At 43.7% G+C, this 12,909-nt stretch overlaps 1 protein-coding gene across 1 annotated transcript in view; it reads left to right on the top strand.

Moving 5' to 3' along the window:
• The window catches only part of samd14 (sterile alpha motif domain containing 14), a gene marked incomplete at its 3' end in the record, with an annotated part of 30,096 nt that extends 23,553 nt beyond the window's left edge, over positions 1–6,543 (top strand). The window contains exons 8-10 of the mRNA XM_079521373.1: positions 4,287–4,409; positions 5,711–5,869; positions 6,388–6,543. Of these exons, the coding sequence (XP_079377499.1) occupies positions 4,287–4,409; positions 5,711–5,869; positions 6,388–6,543 (438 nt within the window). The remainder of the gene's footprint in view (positions 1–4,286; positions 4,410–5,710; positions 5,870–6,387) is intronic.
• Positions 6,544–12,909: the final 6,366 nt, after the last annotated feature.

The raw sequence follows: 12,909 nt of genomic DNA on the forward strand, positions 1-12,909 counted from the left end.
ATCAACCAATCAGCATCAACCATGCTCATTTTTTTTGCACAGACAGACAGACAGACAAACAAAGCCAGTTGTAGGAGTGGTTTACACCACTCAAAAACCCTCTCCTCTCTCTCTCTCTCTCTCTCTCTCTCTCTCTCATCAAACCGGCCGTCTCAATTTATTCCTTTCTGTCCCTCTCTTCCTTTTCTTTCTTAGTTTCTTTCTACCTTTTTCATTCCTCATTCCCTTGTTTGTGTTCAGTCTCTCATATCTCTCTCTCTCTCTCTCTCTCTCTCTCTCTCTCTCTCTCTCTCTCTCTCATCTCTCTTCTCTCTCTCTCTCTCTCTCTCTCTCTCTCTCTCTCTCTCTCTCTCTCTCTCTCTCTCTCTCTCTCTCTCTCTCTCTCTCTCTCCCCATCTGTCTGTCTATCTATCTCTCCCTAGCCATTAACGCAAAGTGGAAAGAGTTCCATTAAATACCCATCAGCAAGCATCCTAATGGCTTGAATAGGCTTATTACTCTCTGTGTGTGTGTGTGTGTGTGTGTGTGTGTGTGTGTGTGTGTGTGTGTGTGTGTGTGTGTGTGTGTGTGTGTGTGTGTGTGTGTGTGTGTGTGTGTGTGTGTGTGTGCACGAGTAATGTTCTCGTTGTAATGCATGGCCATATCTGCCTACAGTATCTGTCTCCTTCAGACTGGAACCTCATAGTGTTACATGACACACCGGGCGTGCGTGACCTGTGTGTGTACACTGTACAGCATGCCTGCATGGGTTACACAGAAGAATCCCCGTCATTTGACTGTGTTTGCAGTCTTTTGCAAACCTGTGTGTGTGTGTGTGTGTGTGTGTGTGTGTGTGTGTGTGTGTGTGTGTGTGTGTGTGTGTGTGTGTGTGTGTGTGTGTGTGTGTGTGTGTGTGTGTGTGTGTGTGTGTGTGTGCGCGCGCGCGCATGTGTGTGTGTAAACTAATTAAGATTAAGACACTAGTGCATTTCTGCAACAGATTGTCTTTTAATCCTGACTTCCCTTGGCTCATATTTCATATAGATTGTTTCAACATTATATTGTTGCTAGGTTATTTGTGAAAACCCTCATCATCAAACAGCCGCCCACCCAGTTGAGCCCTTCATGACCCGCTGCTGAGCGGCTGTAATGTAATGCACGTAACTCAAGAAGCGTTCGCCCCACCGACTTCCACACACGCCCCCACAGGGAGTGCAGTCCCCGGTGTCAAGTCCGTCCGACCCACGGTTGTCCAGATGGAACCGCCACTAAAGGCCTCTGCCCGGGCTCTGGACAGGGCCCCTGCCCAGGGTCCATATATACTGTATGGAGCTGGCCTGTTCTGACATCACAACACTCCATATATGGGCATGCCTGACACAGAACTCCATATATAGGAATAAAGGGACACAGAGAGACAGATACAGAAATCTCCATATATGGGCATAAACGTGACTCAGACAGATGGGTGGAACGGGTACTCTGACACTGGTACAAGTACCGTACAACGGGTATTGCATAGCAAGTTCCGGGGGTCCCCGGAACTTCCAGACCCGCAGGAACACGCCCAGGGTGCCGGCCCGGTTCCAGTGAGCCGCCCCGCGTCCGAAACGGTGGAGAAATGACAGAGTTACCGACCCGTTACCGTCCCTCTACTGTACTGTACTGTACTGTACTGTACTGTACTGTACTGTACTGATACACCTGAAATCATCATATATACAGTTAATATGTATGTGTGTGTTAGGCTGCAAAACACAATTGACACTTGGTTTTGAAAACCAACCAAATGCAATTTCCGTGCTCAGACACAGGCAGCCAGCCACCCACCCAGCCACCCAGGCACACACAAAGCTACTTAAGGAAGTAAATAACCTGATGTCTGTGCTTAACAATAGATGGACGGACGGGCATGCCGTAATGACATTCTTGGATGCAGGCGCAGGTTTCAAGGATGTTTAATAAATCCAGGCAAAGGTACAAGGGAATAGGCAAAAGTCGTAGTCAAAGGCAAAGTTAGAATAAGCAACAAACACTGACATAAGCTACAAACGGACGGGACCGTGTAGAGTGGCTAGTGTCTAGTGCAGGCAAACAATACTGACTGAAGTGGAGTGGCAGAGGGGGTGATTATATAGGTGTGGACTAATGAGGAGCAGGTGTGTATAGTTAGTAGGTTGGAGATGATGATCTCTGGAAAGAGGGCATGGGCGTGGTCCTGACACATGCTTGGGCAGCAAGTTACAGTACCTTCCCCCAACGACACCTTCCAAACATGTCCACTGGTGGAGCATCACAAACGGCATGCACATTTCTATTTAGAGCCGCGGTGATTAATCGCTCGTTGCTAACAAAAGCTGACCTGGGGTGGGCAATTCACGCTCTCAACAACACCCCAGTAGGCCACACGGAAAATGAAATGAGTCACCAAAAACGTTTGTGCATTTGTGAGAGATTTAACTCAATGTTTGAAGTACTAAATTATAGACGTATGTTCAAGTGCAAGCCCCATTGTCTCATGCTGTAGTATAATGTCTACTATAATCCTAATGAGTTTATGTTATCAATTGCTATCAAGTTTTCTCCAATACAGCATGATGTTGATTCTGGTATTTATTTTTATGGTGACATAAATGAACGTTATGGCTATTTCAGCCACACAATAAGCCACCCAGGCAAATTGCAAGGCAATGCAGACGATAAAACAGGGTATGGCAAGGCTTTAGGGCGTGGCAAGTTTTGGCAAAAAGCCTCTTCAAAAATCCATATGATAATGATGATGATGATGATTTCTGTGATTATTGTGTATTTCTAAGTTTTTCTACAAAAATGCGTATTTTACCCCTCCCACTCCCCAGAGTTCCCGCTCCGAAAAAGCCACAAACAAAAGATAATTTAAAATAAAAGGCACATACAAACATATTCAAATATAGAAGGGATTTATAAACATTTATAAACAATAGATTAGTATGTATTTCTAAATAACAATTTTACCAACAAGAAGATCCTATCTTACATTAACCCCCCCTCTCTCTCACTCTCTCACTCTCTCTCTCTCTCTCCGACCGCTCTTCAAATCACCCCCCAGTGAGCAATACTGGGAAGTCACAACAAATATGTAGTAGTATCGACGCGGAGCTACAGGGTTGGGATTCTGTTTCCAGTACAATAAAACACACCCACACCCCGTCATATTAAATGAGTGTCCATCTGCCTGACAAATTCAAAGGATCCAACAGGTTTTTATTAGTCCTTTGCTCACACAAGTATAGGCCAGCAGTGTACAATGAATGTACAGTGAAATGTTGATGCACACTGAAACAGCAGATGGAAACAAGGGGGATTCTTCAGGAGGGTGCATGGGGTTTCGGTATAGCATCGCGTGTTTGCTGGCCTGTCCAGGGCCACATTAGCCATTGGGCCAATGGGGCCGTGGTCCAGGGGCCCTTGGCTCCCAGGGGCCCTTCAGGGAAAATGTAATGCTCTGTAATGGGTTTTAGGCCCTGAAAAAAGCTCCTGGGGACCTTCATTGGCCATTGATTTTGTTACATTTAGGTAAATAAATTGATAGAAACACAAAAAAAACTCAGAGGTTTGTGCAAAACAAAACAAAACAACACAACAAACTCCAATGTAAAGAATGTTAATTGATTGAATGTTAAAGTTAATGTTAAAATTCATTCCATCTTTCTACTTCCTGCTGGCCCTCTCTCCTTCCTTTGTCTCTCTCTATGCTGTCTGTCTGTCTGTCTGTCTGTCTGTCTGTCTGTCTGTCTGTCTGTCTGTCTGTCTGTCTGTCTGTCTGTCTGTCTGTCTGTCTGTCTGTCTGTCTGCCTGCCTGCCTGCCTGCCTGCCTGCCTGTCTGTCTGTCTGTCTGTCTGTCTGTCTGCCTGTCTGTCTGTCTGTCTGTCTGTCTGTCTGTCTGTCTGTCTGTCTGTCTTTCTCTCTCCTTATCGCTCTTGCTCTCTTCTTCTCGCCTCTCTCCATCTTGTCTGTCTCTACTTCACGTCTCTCTCTTTCTTCCTGTTTCTCTGTCTGCTCTGTATCTCTCTCTCTCTCTCTCTCTCTCTCTCTCTCTCTCTCTCTCTCTCTCTCTCTCTCTCTCTCTCTCTCTCTCTCTCGATTTCCTGTCTCCATGTCATTCTTGTGGTCCTCTGAAAGGGACCACAATGGAAACAAGTCCCTGGTGTGTTTTGTGTTATGCTTTTTTTTTTCATAACTTTTGTACAATTATCAACAGTTTTGGATGTCACAGGTTCTTTAAGAAACGTCAAACCTCTCTCTCTCTCTCTCGCCCCCCCTTTCAGGAATCAGCTCTGAGTGAAGAGTGTGAAGAGTTCTCGCCCCCGCCGCCCTCCTCCCCACCTCCAGTCGACTCCACCTCACGCTCCTCACATCCCTACCACACCCTGTCACAGTCATCTGACGAGGTACAGATACATACAGCACATGTCACACAATATGCTTTTCATATCGTTGCTGTTCGGTAGAAACCTCCTAATGTTTTTTTCCCGTAAATTACTAAACTCCCATGCAGTTCTGCCACAACATCTAAAGACTCACCTCTTCTTCAGACTCCACCTCACCCCCCTTGCACTTCACTCTCCTTGTACCCCTTCCTGCTATACCTTCTGCCTCCATTAGCCCTATAGGGCTTAAGGCTCATTCATAGTCTGGATTTTCGGTGGCGAGGTGACCACCGAACTACAACATGACGTCACGAGCCGCGGTGAAGAGCAAACCACCACCACCGCCATCTCTCGTTTTTGAGTGGTGTAAACCACTCCTACAACTGGCTTTGTTAGTTTACGTGTCTGTTCGTACCAAAAAAAATGTACCCGTGTCTGTTCGTACCAAAAAAATCACACCCGTGTGAACTGAGTGGTGTAAGGTATTATATAGCCTGATCAGCTGTGTTCTGACGTAATGTCTGACGTAATGAAATCAGCATCAACCAATCAGCATCAACCATGCTCATTTTTTTTGCACAGACAGACAGACAGACAGACAGACTAACAAAGCCAGTTGTAGGAGTGGTTTACACCACTCAAAGAATTTACCCGTGTCTGTTCGTACCAAAAAATGAGCATGGTGCATTGTGATTGGCCGGAATGAGACATTACGTCACTGACATTACGTCAGTGACCACAGCTGATCAGGCTATATAAGACCTTGCACCACTCAGTTCACACAGGTGTGATTTTTTACTCACCAACCAATCAACGTTATTTCAGCTCCGGTGGTCAGCTCACCACCGGAGCGGTGGTCACCTCACCAGACTATGAATGAGCCTTTAGACCTCGCCCCTTACAATTTACAATTACAATTTAGGCATTTAGCAGACGCTCTTAATCCAGAGCGACTTACATTAAGCAAGAACAAAAAAAAGCATGGGAATACATCACATAAATAAAAAGCATTTATCATGAAACATGCGTAAGCTAAGAACGTAACAGTGGAATATCTATATCATGAAACTATACATATAAACTATACATATATACTATACTATGCTATACATATGTACTATGCCCCTTGTTTAGTACGCTATAGGTTCTTGGTTATACCTCGCTGGGATCCAATTGTTTCTTGAGACACTACACTGTCTCTCTGCATTCTAATACAGTATACATGCGTGATTGCCTTGCTTATTGTAAGTGGCTCTGGATACAAGCGTCTCTCTCTCTCTGTCTCTCTGTCTCTCTCTCTCTCTCTCTTCCCCCCTCCCCAGCCCTTTGAGGAGCCAGCAGTGTCTCTGGTGTCTTTGTGGACCACCCAGCAGGTGTGTGAGTGGCTGCAGAGTCTCAACATGGAGCAGTATGTCCCAGAGTTCACTGCCAGAGACATCGACGGGAAGGATCTGCTGCAGATGGATGGCAGCAAACTCAAGGTGAACCTGAAATGTTGTTGCCCTTATAATCACAGTTACAAAAAGTAGACAATTAATTTCACCCCTTATTTAGTCATTATACATCGGGGCTCCACTAGTGCTAGCCATCCTCCCGTTGAACACTCCCCGCTGATAGGTGCTGCCACCACAGCTCGTAGGAGTAGACAGACCTTGGGCTTTATGCTTCCCTCCCCCGAAAACAACCTGCCTGTTGTGTTCGTATAATAGGGCACTCAGCCAAAGCGGATGCACTCATGTATCAAAGGAAAACCTCCCAAGAAAGCACAAACGAGGGGACCCCCTTTTGTAACGTGTTGTGTTGATGATGTGACGTGCTGTGACACGTTGTTATGTTATGACGTGATGTGCTGTACTACTATGTGATTTGTATGGTGTATGTGCCTGTCGTTTCTCATTTCGTCTTGCCTTCTTGTTATATCCCCCCCCCCCCTCTCTCTCTCTCTCTCTCTCTCTCTCTCTGACCCCCCCCCCCCCCCCCCCCCCCCCACCCTCTCTAGGGTCTGGGTGTGGTGAGCTCTTCAGACCGCAGTGCTCTCAAGCGTCGTATTAAAGAGATCCACACGGCGGCGGATAAGGAGCGCAAGGCTCTGGACAAGCTGGAGAAACAGAAGGACAAACAGCGCAGGAAAGACCTGGAGCAGCGCCGCAGCTAAACCCTCACTAGAGGGAGACAAAGTAACCCCCCTTTTTTTTTTTTTTTTTTTTAAGAAAAGGCCTTACAAAGGCCTTGAAGGTTGAACACATTAATTGACGATTGGATGGAACAGGACACTGAAGTCTCTATACACAACCTTGACAACGTTGTACAGAACTGCTGAGATGGCAAGAATTCAGCACCTGGACGTGTGGTGAAAGATCACACAAGGATGCAGAGTTCTGCAGAACCGGCCTGTCGTCCCGAACTTTAATTTATTGTTTCATTTGTTTCTAGATATGTGGACACGACGGGATTTACTTTCAACACCGTGAACACGTGTCGCAAATCATGCGACCATCAGGGCGATAGCCAGCCTGACAGGATGTTTTAAAAGGCTGGATATATAACATACAGCCGGAAAAATGGAAGGTTTTGTTTACCGTTGAAGACAACTGCAGGCACTGGGATGGACAATAGTGTTGTTAGCGCAATGTAACTGCTGGAAGCACCCGCGCTAGCTGAGACATTACTATATTTAAGCTTATTATGTTCCATTGCGTTCAAGGTTGAATCACTGCGCTCTGTGATGCCGCCTACAGATCCTCTTGGCAGCGGTAGGGCCTACACAGTATACATTTCAGCGCAGCTATTTGTCTACAAGGTCCACTGCTGTGTTTACTTATGGGGCGGCATATATTAAGCTCCCTGAGTCATGAGAGGCTGCACTTAGCTTTGGCTGGAAGCTCCTTTCGAAGCTGCAGGCTTTTAGACGCACATTCCAAGTTCATGCAAACACATTTAATTTACTGTTTCTGAGCCACGACATACCAAAATGTCTCTTGACTTTAGTGAAGAGAAAAAGCAATGTTTGACGAAACGGTCCCTAAAATACAGTATACAGTCTGCGTGGAGATGCAAATACAGTATAGTACGGGAGGGCCTATGTTATTCCCATTATGTTAATTGTAAGTTCAGACCGTAATTGTATTCATTGTGAAGCCAATTTGTTGTCCTACCAAAGTTGAAATATTACCGTTAACGCCGGATTCTTTTCACAGTGTCCATTTAACCACTGGATAAGGTTTTCAACAATTTTCACCCATTTAAAAAAAAAAGCAACAATAGCTATAAGAGGCGGAGCACATCTACAAGCTTATACTCACATCACGGTGTGTTTTGTGAGCTCGTAGATCGTCTGGTTTTCTTCACAAAATATAAAATAGGGCTTAGGTGGTTGTGCTCTAATTGAGTAACCATCCATTGGTACTGGTAATTCCAGCGACTGTGGCTGTCCTGTGATGGGAAGGTGTCGGCTTCCCTGCCCTGCTGCCTCTCTGTGACCAAGTGCCCTTGAGCAAAAACACTGAACCCCTTTTAAGCCTGCTCACATGTATTTTACACTGGAAAGGAGCTTAGAGCAGTGGTTCCCAAAGTGGGGTCCGGCTGGGGGTCCCTGAGGCAGTTCCAGGGGGTCCGCAGCTAAATGATATAGTTTGGAACTAAATGGACCATTACGGGTCTGTAACTGTGTACAAATGTCTGTAACTGTCTGTAACTGTGTACAAATGGAACCAAACGGGTCTGTTTGGTTCCATTTGTACACTCTCAGTTAAATTAACATTGATTTTACAATATAAATTGGGGGTCCCAGGGATAGAAATGCCATTAAATGGGGGTCTGTAGACTAATGCATGTCAAACTCCTTGAAATTAAACGGGTTGAGAATCACTGCTAGAGCCGTAAAAAATCTTCTTATGGGCAGTGGCGTGCACAGACATTTAGAGGGGCAGGTGCTCAAGTTAAAAAAAGGGCACCTTGTGCAGCGCGTGGAACCGGCCGGTTGCCTTAATCTATTTTGGGCGGGAACCCCTTTTGGTGTTAGCATTATGTTATGCTTTAGCTATTGAAAAATAGCAGATCTACAAGCTCATAGCGCGCCACCGAGTGGCGCGCTACGAGCTTGTAGGTCTGCTATTTTTGAAAAAAAAAAATCTGTGCACGCCACTGCTTATGGGGGTCCCTGGCATATCTCTTCAAATGGGGGGCTGATTAGTGTCAATTTTGATGACCTTGACATGAAAAAGTTTGGGGACCACTGTCTCAGAACCTGAAGAGGAGTTGCCCATATCTGTAGTTGTCTCTAGATGGTGCTGTTGTTCTCTTACATGTACATCAATCTAGTGCATGCCCTGGGACAGGAAACAGGACATCTGGACTATATGTGTGGACTCCATCGGTTTCTGGACATCAACTGGTTCTGATATAATGCTGACTTTCCCCTTGGACTATGTACAAAACAAAACCGATGGATTGGTTTTGTTGTTGGGACTCTCAGATACCGCCGACCATATTTCTAAGTACTTTGTCTAAAAACCATGACTGCACAGGCGTCGGAAAATGTGCAATTTTTGTGACCTTTTCAAACCTGCTCCTGGGTAAATCTACTCCATGTGAGCTTTTGTCACATTTTGTTATACTGACAATGAGCTGAAAAGCCTGCTGGAACTATTCCATGACCGACCAACGCAGACCAAACGCCCCGTCGTAGTGCAAACACAGTTTTCAAGTGACTATAGTCCCAGATTGTAATCTCTAAAGATGTTGATTTGATCATTCAGTGGAAATTGTGGAACTCATGATGGGTTTGGAACTACAACGTTCACTCTGCTTTCAGACAAACTGTGAGATTGGTTGTTGTGCTCTCCCAATTGACCCATTTAGACCTGAGGATGATTCTAAAACAAATCTTAGTTTTCTGAAAAACCTCATGTTTCTAGGTCAGTGGTGCTCAACCTTTTCCATGTCAATGACCCCCAGAATGATCTGTATTTGGCCGCGGACCCCCATCTGAAAATATGTTGTTCCCCCTTCGCTCTGAAAGAATATATATTCAATGATTTGCACTGATAAACAGGTTTACATTTTTAGAATCTGGTCACTCCTCAGGTCTTAATGGGTACAGACAGTGGTGGAATAACTACTCAGATTTTGTATTATTATAATTATTATAATAATAATTATTATTATTATTATTTATTTACAAGTAAAAGTTTTTTTTCCCCATCACAAAAGTTTTCAAAATGTATGCTTTAAAAAATAGCCAATCTACAAGCTCACACGTCGTCGAGATATGACGTGCCCTGTAGATCGGCCACTTAACAGCAGTAATAATCTAAATCTGCACAGTAAATTCAAATAATTGTAGCGGAGTAAAAAGTACAATGTTTTTGCTTCTACGATGTTTTGGAGCAGAGGTATAAAGAAATGGACGTTCTCAAGTATACCTCAAAATTGTACCGAGGTAAATGTACTTGGATACTTTCCACCACTGGATAGAACATTGTAGTTCCAAGCTCCAGTATACTATTATGGACATTCTTTATTGGGAATAGCCCCTTGAGATGATTCATCTCAAGGGGATCCAGAGATTACAAAATACACACTTTTCTAAGCAATTAGACAAACATGTAACAGACAGTTGGCAGACAGGAGAACAAAACAAAACACATTACAATATTACACACAGTACGACCATGTCTGCTATTGTTACAAAGCTGGAGGTGCCGTTACAGTCAGGAGAGCTTTATGTTTGGTTTATTCATTCGTTGTCCTGAGACTGTCCTATATGGAAATATTATATTAAATATAATTTATAATGCAGAGATGCATGACTGTCACAACCTATATGCAGCTGGTCTCCTGATTTCTTCTGTGTGTACAGTATGTGTGCATGCATGTTGTTGTGCATGTGAGCCCATGGTTTACTATTAATGAGCGATCAGCGTTTGATGAATTGATCATTTCAAAAAAGAAATTGGCAGCAAATTTCTATTTTAGTTTAGTCATAGTCTTTGGACTGAACCTTCATTTAGTTTTTGTCATATTTTAGTCACCTGGAATGTTTTAGTGTTTTAGTGTAATCTGCAGTTCACTTAGTCGACTAAAATGTATTTTGGCGGGCCTTGATGCCGTCGTAATGGCTCATTTTACACTTGTTGAAAATAGCCGATCTTACAATGCTTTAATGCTGAAAATAGCAGATCTACAAGCTGTGCAACGCGTTGTGAGCTTGTAGATCTGCTACTTTCAGCATGCAACCAAGTGTAAAATGACTTCTTGTCCACTAGGGCTCCATTTTCGTCACCGCTAAACCCCTTTTTTACTATTTTGCGAAACATTTTCCAATAGTTAAAATGGACAGTCAAGCTCACAGCGTGCAATGTAGATTGGCTAGTTGAACTATTCAAAAATGTTTTTCAAAATAGTAAAAAAATGCTAAGAAGTTTGTGGATAAGGGGTTTAGCGGTGACGGAAATGGAGCCCCTAGTCCCTTCCTAACATTTTAGTCAAGTTTTTATCTGTTGACGAAATTGTCAATACATTTAGTCACATTTAGTCACATTTACATTTAGTCATCATAGCTTAGTTTTAATTTAGTTTCCATTTAGTTCGTCAGTGAAAAAAGGGTAGTCGACGCACATTTTTCGTCTTAGTTTCAGTCGACAAAAACAACACTGATACATATAAACAAATGACCACATGCTGTACTATCTTTGCAACTCTCCAGTCTGCCAAAACCCTTACAACAAGGGTTTTGGCACTTTTGCCAAAGTCCTTAAACCAGAAACCGAACCTCACAGGAAGCCACGGGTGATTTTTAACCTGCAGCACGGATTAGTTGTAACCCACCAGAGCCGCCACGTATATGTCGGGAGCCACAGGTGAGTGTGTGTGTGTGTGTGTGACTGTGTGTGTGTGTGACTGTGTGTGTGTGTGTGTGTGCGCGCGCGTGCGTGCGTGCGTGCGTGCGTGCGTGCGTGCGTGCGTGCGTGCACCCACTGCACACAAAATGAAGTGGAAACCGAGCTACACTTCCTAACCATCTGTCCATTGTACCAAGACATCAGAGACACATACTTCCCACAGTTTACAGAAAACATGACTAATAACAAAAAACTCCTGGGCGAAGTACGACAATGTGCAAACACAGCAGCAATATTCGTAAGTTGCTGTGATAGGAGAAGGATATAAAATGGAACACAACCACCATAAAGACTAGCTCTGGTCCATAGCTCTAATGCGTTAGGACCAGAGCTACATAAAGACTAATCATGTATATTCCTGCACTGCACTATACCTGCATTGAGTGATCTTGGTACATAAATAAATAAATAAATTGATCTATTGAAGATGCTGACTTTCGGGGTGCTACTTAGTTTAGACTAGTCATTGGTTAGACATGGGTTAAGGTTAGGTTTAGGGTGAGGGTTTGAGATAGGTTGTAGATGTAGGACTAATGACTGGTCTAACCAATGACTAGTCTAAACCAAATAGGCCTACTGTCTCTAAACTAAGTAGCCTACTGCACCCCTGACTTTCAAATGTAGGCCTACATCATTTTTGTTTTGATTGGTTGTATTGTTGCTTTCTTCTTTGGCATGTTTTCTCATGCCAATAAAGCCCTTTGAATTGAATTGAATTGAATTGAAGAAGTATGTGTGTGTGTGTGTGTGTGTGTGTGTGTGTGTGTGTGTGTGTGTGTGTGTGTGTGTGTGTGTGTGTGTGTGTGTGTGTGTGTGTGTGTGTGTGGTGCGTGTCTGAATTTTCATTTTGTTAAACTTCGCCACTACATATTTTTAATGGTAGTGATTCAGGGCTGGAGCCATGGGTTAGGTTAGTATACTCTTTTCAGCAGTGTGTCTCACTGTTTTTTTCCATCTATTCAAGCCCCAAATATCAAGACCAATGTCCTTATGTCGATGTGAATCTGAACTATAATAACTTCTGACTCCTAATTCCGACTTTCAGAATATAAGTGACCGTCATGAATGCATCATGCTATAAATTAGACTTTATGGTTGTGATCCAGCTTAGCTGCTGCTCTGTTCCCAGTCAGGGCAGAACCTTTGTGTTTACTGAAAAACAGAGTGCACTAATTGCACCACCATGATGACCTTTCCTTTGTGAATTTCCATTTCACTAATCTAGTATGATAAGTAAACCTGGGACCGAGGCAAATCTAGTATAGATTTTCACTGTTACGCAATGTAAGCTAATCTAAAGTGTGTTTCAGTTCATGAGGTGTGTCAGTGTGTGCCAGCCAGACTATTCCCAGGCCAGATGACAAACATTGCAGCAACAGGTGATAATGGCATGTGATGTGAGCTTCTTGTGCATGCTTGTGTCCAGGCAGCACCTGAAAAGTAATTGTTTGGATGTGCATGTTTTGTCAACCTTTTACTTGACAATTTAGAAGTGAACGTGACTAATTAAAATGACAATTTAGGCATTAATACATGGCAACCGACTTACAGTAAAGATATCACAAGGTAATACATTATACATCAAATGCATAGACATAGTAATCTATGATCATAGCCAG

Source organism: Electrona antarctica (genome assembly GCF_951216825.1).
Source record: "Electrona antarctica genome assembly, chromosome: 14".
Classification (NCBI taxonomy): domain Eukaryota; kingdom Metazoa; phylum Chordata; class Actinopteri; order Myctophiformes; family Myctophidae; genus Electrona; species Electrona antarctica.